The sequence below is a fragment of the Haliotis asinina genome, chromosome 7, assembly GCF_037392515.1.
Source record: "Haliotis asinina isolate JCU_RB_2024 chromosome 7, JCU_Hal_asi_v2, whole genome shotgun sequence".
NCBI classification, from domain to species: Eukaryota; Metazoa; Mollusca; class Gastropoda; order Lepetellida; family Haliotidae; genus Haliotis; species Haliotis asinina.
Window position 1 is genome coordinate 60904735 of NC_090286.1, and position 16131 is coordinate 60920865.

At 40.3% G+C, this 16131-nt stretch overlaps 1 protein-coding gene and 1 pseudogene across 1 annotated transcript in view; one reads left to right on the forward strand and one right to left on the reverse strand.

Annotated features, from left to right (window-relative positions):
* LOC137290721 (amiloride-sensitive sodium channel subunit gamma-like) overlaps positions 1 to 16131 on the reverse strand; it is a 30401-nt gene that overhangs the window by 2678 nt on the left and 11592 nt on the right. Inside the window, exons 3-9 of the mRNA XM_067821815.1 lie at positions 9630 to 9865; positions 4771 to 4851; positions 4380 to 4471; positions 3508 to 3671; positions 2598 to 2687; positions 622 to 757; positions 326 to 401 (exon numbers count right to left, since the gene is read on the reverse strand). Of these exons, the coding sequence (XP_067677916.1) occupies positions 326 to 401; positions 622 to 757; positions 2598 to 2687; positions 3508 to 3671; positions 4380 to 4471; positions 4771 to 4851; positions 9630 to 9865 (875 nt within the window). The remainder of the gene's footprint in view (positions 1 to 325; positions 402 to 621; positions 758 to 2597; positions 2688 to 3507; positions 3672 to 4379; positions 4472 to 4770; positions 4852 to 9629; positions 9866 to 16131) is intronic.
* LOC137291121 (uncharacterized) lies at positions 11621 to 16005 on the forward strand (annotated as a pseudogene).

Below are 16131 nucleotides of genomic sequence, written 5' to 3' on the forward strand. Positions count from 1 at the left end.
ATAAATTGAAAGGAGAATGACATATTATCGTGCCTGAAGGGTCATGAATCGAGAGAGGAGACTGGCATATTATCGTGATCTGAAGGGTCATGAACTGAGAGAAGAGAATGTCATATCGTCGCGTGCTGAATGGTCTGGAACTGAGAGAGGAGAGTGTCATATTGTCGTGGGCTAAATGGTCATGAACTGAGAGAAGAGAATGTCATATTGTCGTGGGCTAGATGGTCTGGAACTGAGAGAGGAGAGTGTCATATTATCGTGATCTGAAAGGTCATGAATTAAGAGAAGAAAATGTCATATTGTCGTGTGCAGATGGACAACATACTGGCATGGATTGAAGCAATTGCACTGGAGTAAGCCCGTCTCCCATCTTGACTCGATCTGGAGTAAGCACGTCGTTTCTGAAGAGCAAAACCACAGAAGGGTGTGTTATCAGATGATCAGTTTGCACGTTCTGTGTCCACACACCTCTGCTTTATACTTTCGCCACATGTGACTATCGTTCTGCAAACAATTTCGGAATTTTCCTTTTTACCATCTTTCACTATGGAACAGGGAGCTGAACACTTATTACGAGATGTCTGTTCCAATGAGGTGGAACATATACATTACAGCACATACCTTCTCTACTCCGGCATGGATGAACCTTCATCCCTGACACCGAGCTATTGATGTTTTCATACAGTGTTTCCTTCAGTTCATCATAGCAACCACATCGTTTGATAATTCTTTCGTGCACACAGAATGTCTGACAAGACTGCAAAAAACAGTAGATATGTCCTTAGAGATTTTTTCACAAACCTGGACAACCTCTAACTCCTTTATCAACATTGGCAATACTTAAACGTCTTTGGCAACTGCATTTGTAATATTGTTTATATATATATATATATATATATAAGATATATATATATATGAGTGAGTGAGTTTAGTTTTACGCCGCACTCAGCAATATGCCAGCTATATGGCGGCGGTCTGTAAATAATCGAGTCTGGACCAGACAATCCAGTGATCAACAACATGAGCATCGATCTGCGCAATTGGGAACCGATGACTTGCGTCAACCAAGTCAGCGAGCCTGACCACCCGATCCCGTTAGTCGCCTCTTACGACAAGCTGAGTCGCCTTTTATATATATATATATATATATATATATATATATATATACAGTATGGTTCAAAATTATTGAGAATAGCTAAAGCATTTCATATTATTAAACGAGAACAAATCAGATAAAATTGAATGTATTGTGAAAGTGAACTGACCTTTTCATGTTGTGTAGGTAACAATTTAATATTTTATCAAGTCTCCTTGAGCCTCACGGCACAGTCTAAGACGGGTAGGCATACTTCCTATCAGAGAGGTTAGTGTCTCGTGAGTTATGCTGTCCCAGTATCGGACCACTTCTCTCTTCATGTCTTCAATTTTTGTCAACCCCTTTTGATTCACACATTCCTTCATCATCCCCCAAATGTTCTCAATGGGATTTAAGTCAGGACTATATGCAGGAAATGGTAATGCAGTCACATTTTTCTCCTGAAACCACTGCTTGGCATGTTTTGCGGTGTGTTTAGGATCATTATCTTGCTGCAAAATCCAGTCATTTCGATAAAACACATGTGCACGTGGAAGGAGAAAGTTATCTAATATGTTAGTGTAGCGTTGACTTGTCAGATTTCCCTCAAACACACACAGCGGGGTCGTTCCTAATAAGGAGATCCCTCCCCATACATGAAACTTTGGGCTGTATTTAGGTCGTCGATACAACGGTGCTGACGCAGACTTTGTCCATATTTTCACATTATTGGGATATACCCATATTGAGCTTTCATCAGTAAAAATCACATTTTCCCAGTCAAAGTTTTCATGTGCCAAACACCACTCAACACGTCTGTCTTTATGTTCTTGTTTCATGAGAGGAGAAGGAATTCCAGTCTTTTTCTCCCATCCAAGATCAATCAAATTTCTTCTAACTGTAGATTTTGATACAACTGTTGATCCCCTTTCTATCATTTCATACCTGATGTTGGAGATGCTTGCCCTTTGCTTTTAAGACGCTAAAAGTCCCAGCCGGACGCGATCTGAGAAGTCCAATTTTCTGGGTCTCCCTGCTCCTTTCTGGTGCCCCAAATCCTTTCCCTCTTTAAAATTCTTCCTAATCCTATACACAGTAGAAAGAGGAGTTCCTGTTCTCTCTGCCAATGTATTTACATCATCAATTCCTTGATTACACAACTCAAAAATCAACCTTCTTTTATCTTCAGCAGACATTATTGACAGTGCTGAGGAAAATGACGTCTGCTACAAATTCAGGGGAGGTAACTCTAATTGTACTATACTGAGTAGGCCAAGATGAGTTACCTCCCTTATACCATTACTTAGTTTTAAGTATCAGTGAATCAGTTGAGGTGTTAGGATAGCTCAAAGTAAGAAGAAAAATTCTCAATAATTATGAACCAGACTATACCTATATATTGAAATAATCACAAAAGACATTCTTGTATTTTAGGTCTTTCTCAAATGCTTAATCTACTCTTAAAAACAACTGGAAACGGCACCCTGTAACGCTTAAACGCCACAGACTGGCGAGGTCATACCTTCCTGGTATATTCTATCCCATATCTAGCTTTAAAGGCTGCACCGTCATCACAGTCGCCATACAGCCCGCCCAACCTGTGAATCTCAAGCTGAAATGCACACACGTCAGCTTTGTGTTTACAAGAAAGAGAGAGAGAGAGAGAGAGAAATCGTTTTCATGAAAATAAAAATAATCATATCTTATAACAGAAGAGGCCATTTTGATCAGGTGATAATTCTTTTGTAACGTCGACTAATACTTGCATGGTCAATATCAATTCTTCACCTGAAGAGAATGGGAACAGGCGAAATATTGGAATGCATCACACAACAGACTAGACAGTGATGCCCAAAATCTTATCTTTCGTAGGTCTGCCATCAGGACACATATATCCACCATACATAGAGTTAATCTAGGGCACTAAACTGAATACTGTAAGCCAGGCCAAACACCCATACAGCATTAGTCGGCGCTTTTGGACATCTGGGTAGAAACAGCTTTCTTGGTTGTACGTTGAAATTGTGAAATGCATGTGCCAAAGACAGTATCGGTTAGATGTTTACTATGGATAAAGACAAAGTGGCGGAAATTGTACGCTGGGTCATTTACCACTCTGTATCTGAAATAATTATATCAAGTGTTGATATTATGACACGTTTTAACAAAACACTTTCACAAACTATTATGGATAGACAGAAATAACGTCTGGCTGTGGAAAGGATTTGGATTTTACATATTTGTGATGTAATTATTCTTGTTATCCCGCCACCAAAACATTCCTTTTCTTTTCCATGGACCCATTCAGCAATAACCAGTAATTCTTACGCGAATTAGCTGCAAATGCCTGTCACGAGTACACAGTGAATGAAGCCTTTAGCTATAGCCAAGAAACAGAAACACTAATCGTAATTTAGATCTTTTCAACATACCATACGCATGCCTATGTTCGTTTCCATTGTAGCTGAAACTGATATCCCATCAACTTCGGGGTCAGGCCAGGTGTTTGTGCCGTGTATTAGAAACTGGGCCCCAATACCGGAAGCAATTGTTGATATGTACTCGTCAGTCTCCAAAAACAGTATCAGCTCCAGACCTACATGAACACAAGGACGGTAGATATTGTGTATATACCCCCGTGAATGGGCAGAGAGGTCATTGGACAAAGGGTGGCATATACAGGTGGATGTGAAAATAGTGCAGTAGATATTAGGATGTGTACCTCCATGAGATATCATGGCTATTTGTCTGATATGACGTGATGGCACAGAGACTTTGATTCCGAAGGCCTACTTTCCAGTACTACCTTGCAAATAGCAAAGTATGGTAATAGCATACTCGGATGAATGACAAAACAGGCTGGTAGTTAAGTGGCAGTTAATTCATTATAATACGAGAGTAAATTCATCAACCAATCACCAGCGACCAGGTCATGGTATATTCGAACCAAGGTCGAGTGACTGGATGAAGTAACTGCTTTGTACCATGTCCACATCCTGCAGTCAAATTTCGATATCTGCGCGGGAGTGCTCTGTCACAAATAGTTGACGATTTTGAAGGTTCATATTTGGGCGCTAAACAAGCGATGACATAACTCACAAGCTGTCGTATCATGGACACTAGGAAGGACTGACGAAGTTATCGGTGTCGAAGTCCCGCAAATGTACAGCATTTGCCAGAAATATATTTTCAATTATTATTCGGTTTTACAAAAGTGCTTAAAAAACTTAAGTACTCCGTGTCTGATCATGATTTTGAACATGAGTGCAGCTACAAGGCTTTGTGCTAAAACAATGTATCTTACCATTTTCTGGGCCGCTCCGGAAGCTGACAAAGTCATTGTTCTCTAGAGTGTAACAGTTTCCGTACACTGGCGAGGGGTGGATCCGAAAGTAGCTACAATGGACAAGAATATGTTTGTTGTTTAAAGTCGTACTCATGAATATTACAGACTGGCAGCATGAGATCGATCACCACAGTTATACATGGATGCGATGGTATGCATGAACATAGTCACTGACTCCGCTAGAAATAATATGAACCGTACAACTTGCATAATAACTTACTTCTGTGTGAGTCAGTTTTGGATATACATGAAGATCGTTTAACGGCATCGTAAACGTAAATCAGTAGTAAAGTAAGCGTTGAGTACAGAGTTGATATAGCAATAACTGGATGTGTACACGTCCACGCACCTGTCGTTGCACACCACGCCAGAGAATGCACATGACACCAGCATGTCTGAGATTGAGTGGCCCATCGCGATCCGGGTTTCCCTTTTCAGCAATAAAAGTAGAATATCAGTGCCATAAAGCAACCAGTCTCGAAAAGAATTCCATTTCGGATAAAATGTCAAATAGATACGAACATTGTACGAACATAAGCGCTGAGGTTTAAACTGATGTGAACGATAATGCCATCCCTAAATCAGAAGCACCATCCCCTGGATAGTCATGTGTAAATATTTTGACAGGGATCATTGCTGTCTGATTTAGGACATAGTCATGCAGGATATATCAGTAATCTTAAACCCTATGTTGTTTACATTTCGCGTTTACATGTAAAGAATATTATGTGTACTTAAAGTTAGACAAAAGAACCGTGTGACCTGTGTCTCTTTGTGATAATCTGGAATTCATACACTGTACATAAAGGGAGAAATCTGACCAAATAAGACTAGTAATTACTATATCGAGAATTAGCAGTATGTATATGTCGTGTGTGAGGTGGCATTATATGATGTGTGCGATATGTACCTGTGAGGTGGAATAACATGACACTTGGAATATGTACGTGTGAGGTGGAATAACATGATGTGTGCGATATGTACCTGCGAGGTGGAATAACGTGATGCTTGGAATATGCACCTGTGAGTGAGTGAGTGAGTGAGTGAGTGAGTGAGTTAATATTTAACGTCACATCGACAATATCTCAGGCATGTCGTCACGAGAACATTTAACATTTAAATGGAATGTGTGCCTATATTAAAAATCTGTCGACAAAGGACAGTACAATAACTAGAATATCACAGATATACATGTAAAACTAGTACTTATATATAAAACATTTTATCTAGAAGGGACAACACAATATGATAATAGGCTATAGATAGCCAACAGCTGAAGGTAGGTCACCACACTAGGGACCATGGGGACTTACAGTGCCTTTACTACCTGGACCCTAGCTGGAGTTACACCATCCCTTCAGTCGCTGACGATTGTAGGAAATCTTAGCCAAAAATTAAAATAACAAAAATATAACATTTAAAAATCCTGGTAAGCTTAATTTTACTTTGAATGTTCCGGGACTTACGTACCCTCTCAGGAGGACAATAATTTTACAGTACTTCAACCCCCTTTGAGGGTACAGCCACTAACAATCTCAGTTACTAATCTAAACTACCAATCATAAAATATGTAATTATTTACAAGTCACTTAATAAATCTAATTCCTTTAAAAACGCAATAATTAAATGATAACTGACATTATTAAAAAGATCCTGCATAGACTGGGATTTGAAATATGTATCCCTTGTGATGGAATACTCAACACAGTCAAGCAAGACATGCTTGACCGTGATTCTTTCATCACAAGGGATGCAAAAAGGAGCAGATATTCATGTGTATATATTGTGTGGCCAATGCGACACCGTCGCATGATGACCTCCCCAAATCTGGACTGACAACCCAAGTAGGTGTAACCAATGTAGGGTTTTATTTCATGTAATTTATTGATACCTACTTGAGTGTCCCACTTCTTCTGCATTAGATCACGGATATACGTTCTAATGCAAGATTTGTAATCTGAATATGGAAGTGGTGTCACAGATTTGTTGAGTGCTGCTTTTGCAGCAAGATCGGCCATCATATTCAAAGAAAATACCAACGTGGCTGGGTAACCAACAAAGGACGATGTCGCATTGGCCAGTGGGAAGATTGTTATACAATTCAATAATTTCAATTAAAAGTGGATGTTTACAAGAAATATTTCTAATAGGCTGAAGACAAGAAAGAGAGTCGAAATAGACTACATACAGTTTATGTTTAGGGTGTCTTTGAATATACTTAAGCTTCAGCTGTAAAAATAGAACTGTTGTCTGGTAATCTAGAAGATATTGTTCTGGATCCATTGACAGTGGCACTGCGCCACCGTCCTTGGACCCATCTGTAAATAAGGATTTATAATTGCTATATTTATGTTTTAATTGATTACACTCTTGTTTATATTGTAGTTCATTGGTTTCTGATTTTTTAAATGATGTTCATGTTAGGTCAACTTGTGGCCTAACATTCTGCTTAACAAGGATTGAGGATCCACCAGTGGCCCTATCACCCGAAGGTGAGAAATAATGATATGCATCGTACTGACGTAAATTAAAAGTATCTGTCTGTTTCAGATGAGTTTCCTGCAGACAAAATGATGATGGTGCAAGATCTTGGACTAATAGATGTAACTCATTATAATTAGTGTTTAATCCTCTACAGTTCCATTGTACTATGTGTTTGGAAGACATTATCTTTTTGGTGGATTGATTGGGGATCTACTCCGCACCTTTTTAGAGGGCGACAAGCTATGTGCCCGAGGGTGGATGTTATCAGATACATCCACATCTTCCAGTGATCCAAACTTATTTAACAGTTTGATCTTGTCTGATCCTTTAGAGGCTCGATTTGTTCTTAAAGTGTCTGATCTAGATTTGATTTTTGATTTTCCAGTCTGTTTCTCAATTGGCTCAGGTTGCGATCGAGATTGCTGGGAGAGGTTCTGCTGAGCAGGAAGTGATTTTTCAGTTTGTGTTGATTGCTCAGGAGAAACACGTTCAGGGGCGTCTGTGTTTATCCATGTCAAATCTGTTTGGCAGGCATATGACAACGTAATTACTGGTAAGGTATTTTTCTTTATGTTTGCTTCTGATGGTTTGCTGGTGATGGAGGCATATGTTTCAGCAGGATCAGTTGACTGTGCTAACGTTTTGGCTTCTGCAAAACTGATGTTATTGGCAAACTTGATCCTATTGATCTGTATCTGCTTTTTCCAAATAGGACAATCCTTAGAAAGAGCTGAGAGATTTCCATGGCATTTGGCACATTTTTGGAACTACTTTCGCAATCTTCTGTTACACGTGTATTCTCTGCACAGTGAGCACATGTAACAGACAATGTGGAAGAGTTCACACCTTGTCCATATTTTTGGCATTTAAAACACCGCAAAGGTTTGCGGATGTACAAATCAACGTTAGCATTGCAGTAACCTGCCCTGATTGATTTTGGTGCATTTGGTGAAGAGAACGAAAATAGATACGTCTTAGTTGGAACAATCTCATTATTTTTCCGGCTTGAAAATCATTTTACATATACCACTCCCTAATCCTTCATTTCCGATACAATGTCAAACTCAGTCATATCTGCAAATAGACGGTCTCGATTTCTTACAATGCCTTTACTGGTGTTCAGAGTTCTATGTGCAGAGACCTTAACCGGAACTCCAACAAACATTTCAGTGGACAGCAGATTGGTTGCTTGTTGTTTCTATTACATTCAAGCAACAGAGATCCTGAACGCAACCGTTTCACGTCTTTACTTTCTCCTGCTATTCCGTGGACACCTTTTGATCCAGCAAACGGATTCAACTTTAATGGAGTTTGATCACGAGTCTCAAGAATTAGGAAACGAGGCCATTAATCAACAGATTTCGAAGGTCGCTGTTCATCATAATCACTGTCAAGTGGACGTTTGGCTTTTTTGTTTGAGGTTTGGTATTCCATGCTAAGTGGTAATGATTCGTCATCCGAGCTCCCACCCACCACGGAGTATCACAAGGACAATGCTAAAAACAAGCGGATCTCCAGCTTGCAACACCAAGGATACCCGGATGATATACCCCAGCAGAAAAATTGAAAGATTAATAGTTCCACCAGATTGGCCCATGAGCCACCGCCTTCTGGGCATACGACTCTAGGCAAAAACATACATAAAATGATGCATTTGAAATTACAAACTCAAAATAGCCAATCATGAAAAATCAAATTAACAGTTTCATAAATTTTGCGCATTACATAGTTGTAGCTCAGGGCTTGGATTGACCAGCCGATTGATAGAACTGGGCTAGTTCTACCACCCGCCTTGGTGAAGTAAGGGCCGAAGTGGTGTGTTGAGCAGTAAGAGGAAAATGGTTCAGTCTCCTACTGCCCTCAACCACCAGACTACCGTCCTCCACCGACACGGGAAGCAACCCACGGCAAACAGGTTGCCCAATTTGGTCGCCTCTTACGACCAGCAATGGGGTGCTGTGGACACATTCTGTCCCGGGTCTACACGGGAGAAGAGCGCTTAGCGTTACCCAGCACCCACCACTAGGAGGTGGCTCTTCATGGGTGCCTATGCACCTGTGAGTTGGAATAACATGATGCGTACGATATGTACCTGCAATGTGTGAGACGGTATTATATCATGTGTGTGATATGTACCTGTAATGTTTTAGGTGGTACTATATTATGTGTGTGACATGTACCTGTCATGTGTGAGATGTTTTACATAGTGGATGCAATGCATCTATGTACCTGTCATGTGCGAGGTGGTATCATATGCTGCCTGCGGTATGTACCTGTCATGTGTGAGGTGGTACTATATCATGTGTGTGATGTGTATCTGTCATTTGTGAGATGGTATTACATTGCTGTGGGTGATATCTACCTGTAGTGTGCGAGATGATACTATATCATGTGTGTGACATGTACCTGTCGTGTGTGAGATGGTTGTGATATGTAGATGTCGTATGTGATACTAGGTGTGATATCTGCACGTGTGAGAAGTCATGTGACTTACTAAATTTAGTTGTGATATCTATACATAGTTTGAGCATACTAAGTGTGGTTCTCACATGTGTGAGCAGTCATTTGGTATGCATGTACTATGTGCGATGTTCATATGTTGTGTGAGTGGTACATGTGAGATACTAGGTACGATATCTACCTATAGAGTGAGTTGCTATGAGATATATTACATGAGATGTCTACAAAATTTGTGATCTGACTTGTGACAGGTCCGACATCTACCTCTCTTCTAAGCTATACAGGTGTGTAAATTCCTTGCGGATTTCTTGGAGGGTTGACCTTTGACCAGAAAAGAAATTAGGACGTGGCTTGTCATCATTTGGTACCAACTCTGGTCTCCTGATGTTAGTGAAGTTGTACTCAATGCTATCAACGAAACGTTTTCTGCGACCAGGTGGTGGTGATGGAGCTGAGTTTCCTGGCTGACTTGGACGTTGGATTGCTCTTGGCATCTGCTTCTGAAATACATCAACAGATTTTTGCCTCGTATAAGGTGTTTGGTTTGATGGAAACATTATGCGACTACGAAGTGAGTTAGTTCCGTTGTTTGTTTCGGTTTTTACATCAGTCGAGTAAAGGGGGAACACTTGCCTGGTACAGACCAAAGCTGCTGGCCATTTACAACATATATCGTGTGGCTGATGGGAAGTGAAGGAATATTGGCATTACTATAAATATCAACCCCTCATAGTTACTTTTGATCTAAACTGTCCCGATACGAAAACAATATTAGTTCATTGATCATAATGGCTGATCAAATCAATAATGGAAATCAGTCAGCCTTCTGCATCCTCCTATGTGTCATAAATGCCATCTTCTTCAATATAACTGATTGAAAGATACCAAACAGTATCCATGGAGGATCTTGAAACGCTTATGACTGCACCGTGCCACTTGAGATACACTGAATGTACCAAAGCAGGATATCCGTCAGGTTTTATTGTGCCTAAGAGTTTCGTCTGTAAACCTATTCTACAAATTTCCTATCATATTTACAGTTTGGCGGTTTCCAAAGGGTGGTGACCTTATTCTGTCCTCTACATTAACATTGTCAGTTTCTAGGGATGATTTTGTTTTATGTATATTTTTTTGTCTTTAGAAACTGCATGACGATCCCCAAGCAGCGTATACAGAACAGACAATGCCATGCAAACTTCCGTTTCCGTTTCTCAATCTGCAATTCAGAGATCTGAGTTTAAACGACACGGACATAGCATACTAGAGATCATGAGAACGATTACTGTCAGATCATGTTGGAATTACGAGAAAATACAATCTTCAACATTACATTAAGGTATATCGTTTTGTGTGTCCATGTATTGTCCAAAAGTGACAATAGTATCAGGTAATTCAGAAGAATATACCTAGGTTCTCCCATATCAGGTGTCCATATGTTGGCCTGGTTTTATGACAATGCTGCCTTATAATTTCCTTTCATTCGTGGTATTTCTGGCCATCATGTTGTTTTATGAATTTATTTTGGTAGAGCTTGTCTACTGCAGCGAAGGTGTTTTGCACGTGAGATTTGTGTTTGAGCCACGTGACGAAGGTGACGTGGTGAGATTGAGCATGAGTTGAGTCATTCGAGGTCTTCGCACAACACGGCGAGCAACTTTCTTAAATCTACACTCTGCTATGAATCAGCATTCGGTTTCACCTTCACACCATTTGGAAGACTCTGATGCATCAAGACGAATCAGCAGAAGGAATCCATACAAGGCTTTGAAACTTAAAATATTTAAATTATTTAAAGATTACATGGAATACAAACTAAAGACATTTAAACGTGACATTATGGAAGAAAGTGAAGAAAGATCATTCTCAGCGTTCAAAAAGGCTCGTAAAGATTCAGAAATTCCAAGTTTTCGGTTTATAGGCAACCAACTTCAGTATAAATTTAATGCTGGTTGTTTGGACAGGATTGACACTGCTTTCAGATACATTAAGAGGAGCAGGTGTTCTGATTGTGTGGGTATTCTCCAAGACCTTTCTTCAGACATTTCTAGGAGGAATAAGCATATCCGTTTAGGGGATAGGTCACCATCTAGTTGGGTTGTTGTAGCTGAACTAGAGGGAGATGATGTTGCCTCAGGATCTGAGGAAGATTCGAGAAAGCGGAGAACAAAGCCCTGCGCAAAAGACGTGCCTCCTCATTCCAGACCAGAGGGAGACCCAACTATATTGCACCCAGTGCTACTGTGTCTTCTGCTAGCATGGTTGATACTTCTAGGGAATCTACAACAGGTCAGAGCCAGCCATTTCGTTCCATGGTCAAACGAGGTCCAGCTCCCAACCAGCCGTGTTATTTCTGTGGCGGGTTCGGCCACTGGAGGGTCGCCTATCCAGCGGCAGCTTCACTACGTGCAGCCCAGTCTGCCAACTCCGATTCAGTCCAGTCCAACCAAGTTGCAGTTGTCAAGAAGTAAAGATGTCACTTCAGGTAATCACGTTTCTTTAATAAAGGAGTTGCTACTTTAGTCAAATGAATAGTTTTTATCGTTCCTGAGAGTATTCTTAAAACTTGTTTTGGGATGAGTTTCTGTGGAAAGTTGCAGTTCCGACGTTCAGGCGCCATCAGTCAGGAAAACCAAGACACAACAGAGGGATGTTACCTGTTCTCCAGTTTGTGACATTGATAGTTCAGCAGGCTTAGGAGGTAATGACCTCGCTTCTGAGTTTATTCATCTAGGGTCTTACGAGTTTGAATCCGAATCTTTGTGTGTTGTGAAAGGTAGTTTAAGGGAACTTTTCCTTTTAGGTTAAAATTGGAGCTCCTCAGTGTGTGATCGATACTATAACAGATGGTTATGTCATTTCTTTCATTGACAGTCCTCCTCCATCTTTTTCTAAAAATAACCAATCCGCTTTGAGGAACGGTACTTCTGTTGTGCAGGCTATTCAAGAACTTTTAAGAAACTCTGGTGTTGTCGAGCTTGATAATCCTCCTTTAGTTGTTAATCCTCTTTCAGTAGCCACACAGCGTTCAGGCAAGAAGAGGCTTATGCTTGACCTTAGGTTTGTCAGTCAGTTTGTTTATAAAAGAAAGATTGTTTTTGAGGGCTATAAAACAGCCTTGGATTTTGTGCAAGATACAGGTTTCATGTTTAAGTTTGATTTAAAATCTGGTTATCATCACATTGACATACACTCTAGTCAACAACAGTACTTGGGTTTTACTTGGAATGCTAATGACATTATTTGGTACTATTGTTCCACAGTTTTGCCATTTGGGTTAACATCTGCACCTTACATCTTTACGAAGTGTATTCGTCCACTAGTTACATATTGGCGAAGTCAATCTATTCATATTGTTGTGTGCCTTAACGATGGCTTTGGTTATGCTAGATCCAAGGATTTGTGCTCTAGTCATTCGGACATTGTTAGAGACACTCTAGAACAATCAGGTTTTGTTGTTAATATTGAGAAGTCAGTATGGCATCCTGTTACAGAGTTAGAGTGGCTTGGATTCACATGAAATTTAGATTCTAGTGTTCCTTCCATGCCTGTCAAGAAAACAGAAGATATAGCATCTAGTTTTTCAGCATTCACATCTGTTTTGCCCAGGTTCGCAACAAGGAGTCTGGCTGCTTTAGCAGGTAAGGTCATAGCTCTTACTCCCGTTTTGGGCGTTGTTTGTAGACTTTACACAAGGCATATGTATTCTGAGGTCCAAAATGCTTCTTCCTGGGATAGATTTCTTAGGTTAAATAATTCTCATTGTGTGTATGAATTACTGTTTTGGAGAGACAACCTCCATAGTCTAAAACCAAGAGCGTTGTCTTCGGTTATCAAACCTATGCTATCAGTGTTTTCAGATGCAAGTGATGTAGGTTGTGGAGGTTATGTTGCGGATTCTAATCATGCGTTTCAATATGTCTGGGACTCTCAAGAGAAACTTTGTAGTCCCGATGCTCTGAGTAGATTTGAAGATTCGGATGACTGGAGAGTTACAGATGAAGTTTTCAAATTTTTAGATGGAAGATGGGGGCCACATTCTGTAGATCGTTTTGCAAACCATTTGAACACCAAGTTAGAAAGGTTTAATTCCAGGACATGGGTACCAGATACAGAGGCAGTTGATGCATTTACTCAGCAGTGGTATGGAGAGAACAATTGGGCAGTTCCACCTGTGTATCTGGTGTGTAAAACTGTACATTTCATTTTAGCATGCAATGCTTCTACTACCTTGGTGGTTCCGCTCCATACTGGCCGTTGTTGTTCCTGGAAGGGCAACCCAGAAAATTCATTACAGACATGATTCAGTTAAGTGGCAGCAACGCTGTTTCAGGAGGGAGCAAGCAGAATACATTCAATAGTTTCACTGGGTTCATGGTTGCTCTCAGGTTTGACAACTGATTATATATCTTTTCACGTATATTTTCCGTTGGTATATGGCGAGACAAGGATGATCTGGTGCACCAGGATTTAGTTGACTTATCTACAAAAATGCCTGGAATAGTTTTAAAATCTAAAGCAGATGCTACAGTGGTAAAATACAGAAGAGCTTTTACATGTTGGAAAAAATGGGCCTCAAGGTTTAAAGAAATAACTCTTTTGCCTGAAAACTCTTTTCATGTAGGTTTGTACCTTACGTCATTGATTCAGTCGGGTAAAAGGTCTCCTATTATTATGAATGCAGTTTACGGTATCAGATGGGCACACAGAGCAGCGGGTTTACCAGATCCATGTCAACATGACCTGATTAAGAATATTACAGAAGCAGCAAGGAGATGTTACAGTGACCTTCTCAAGAAGAAAGAGCCTATAGATGTTGCTATTTTGGAAAAGTTAGTTGTTAGATTTGGCAGAGAGGATTGTTCGCTTGTAGATTTACGGTTTCTAACTATGTCCATTCTTTCATATGCTGTTTTTTCAGATTTTCTGAAGTTTCCTCTATTAGGCGGTCTGATATTTCTTTTTATGAAGGATATGTTCGTATTTTCATAGAAAAGAGTAAGACGGATGTGTACAGAGATGGTAGATTTATTGTAGTTGCAGCATCTGGTTCCAAACTCTGCCCAGTCAAAATGCTTCACCGTTATATTTCATTAGCAAATATTAAAGAAGATTCGCATGAGTTTATTTTCAGACAAGTGAGTTTAAGGGACATGGCAGCTGGGTTTCCGACACGCAAAAGATGGATATGTTAAAAATGACATAAAGGAGTTATTGAGCGGGACTTCTATGTTACGCTTAAAATTCCCTGGACTGTAATAAATAGTTCTCACTTCTTTGCCCTGTCTTTTAATTTCGAGCTGCGGTAGGCATTACCCATGCGAAGTATTGTGGTGACGTGGTGAGATTGAGCATGAGTTGAGTCATTCGAGGTCTTCGCACAACACGGTGAGCAGATTTCTTAAATCGAGTGTATTGGAACTTGTTGAAGTTATGAAGGTTTCAGTATTGAACCTTCAATCCGTATGGATAATACTGGATTACAAGCCGGATGGTTCCTGTACACAGTATTGCGATCTGTATTAGCAGTGAGGTACTGAGGTTCAGATGTAAGGAGGAGAGGTCTGACCTGATGTGATCTTACATGGCATGGAGCGGCCTGAACATGGGACCTGACCCGAAATTGAGAATGTAAGGAATTGGAGATTTGTATTTTCGTTTTCTCTTGCATTTAAATACAAACAAATAAATAATGGTAATAATAATAATAATCTAAATCAAAATGTGAACATGAAATGTCGTCTTTGCAATGAATTCACAGAGACTGTCCAACACTTTGTCAGTGGATGCCCTTCCTTGGCACAAAGAGCATATCTTAAAAGACATGATGGCATGGCTCGCTGCTTTTATTATCGTCTTCGCCATACCTGTGGCTTTGACCCAGAGGTCCATCCATGATACGACCCTGAACATGTCCAGGGCGTCCTGGAAAATGATGCTTTTAAACTTCTCTGGAATAGGCCAATATACAGCCTGAGACGAATTCCAGCCAACAAACCTGATCTTGTCCTTTTGATAAAACTAATGAAATCATTTATATCATAGAATTTTCTGTCCCTTTTGACAGCAATGTGATTGGCAAGATTCGGGAAAAACATGATAAATATGCAGACCTCGCCTTTGAAATCTCTCGCTTGCATCCAAAGTACACTGTCGTCAGGCTCCCCATTGTTCTCGGTGCCCTTGGTTTGGTACCTCCTGATCTCTTGGCACAGATCAGGAGAGTGCCCAGGTTCTCCACCGGGAGCACAGCCCTTCTGACAATCTAGGTAATACAGAAGGCTGCAGTGTTGGGGAGCCTCCATATTCTCCGGAAAGTTCTTGGTGGGTTCGACTAGGCAGTGTTTCCTGGGAGAAGTCCCATTCGCTGTCTGGGCTGCGTGTAGAGGGGGCGAGGGTCCTGAGCTGATGATGAGCTTTACCAGCCTGACTGTGCCAGGATCACCCGAACCCCCTCTGCTGCATATCAATCTTAATCTGTAAAACATAATAGTAATGATAATAATATATTAATAATAATAATATAATGAAGCTAGTATTGCAGGAACGTCTGTAGTATACTTCATATATGTGTAAGCAGTCTTTTCTGGTGTTGAATTTGCTTGTTTTTCAGGTTGAAGGTGCAGACGAGATGGTATTATAATACTCTGTCAGCTCTTTGTATACTCTGTGTTAATAAACCTGCTCGCCTGTGAACTGCGGTAGGCATTACCCATGCGAAGTATTTTGTTGCACATAAGTAAACATTTTATGTTCGTTTGATCGAAGA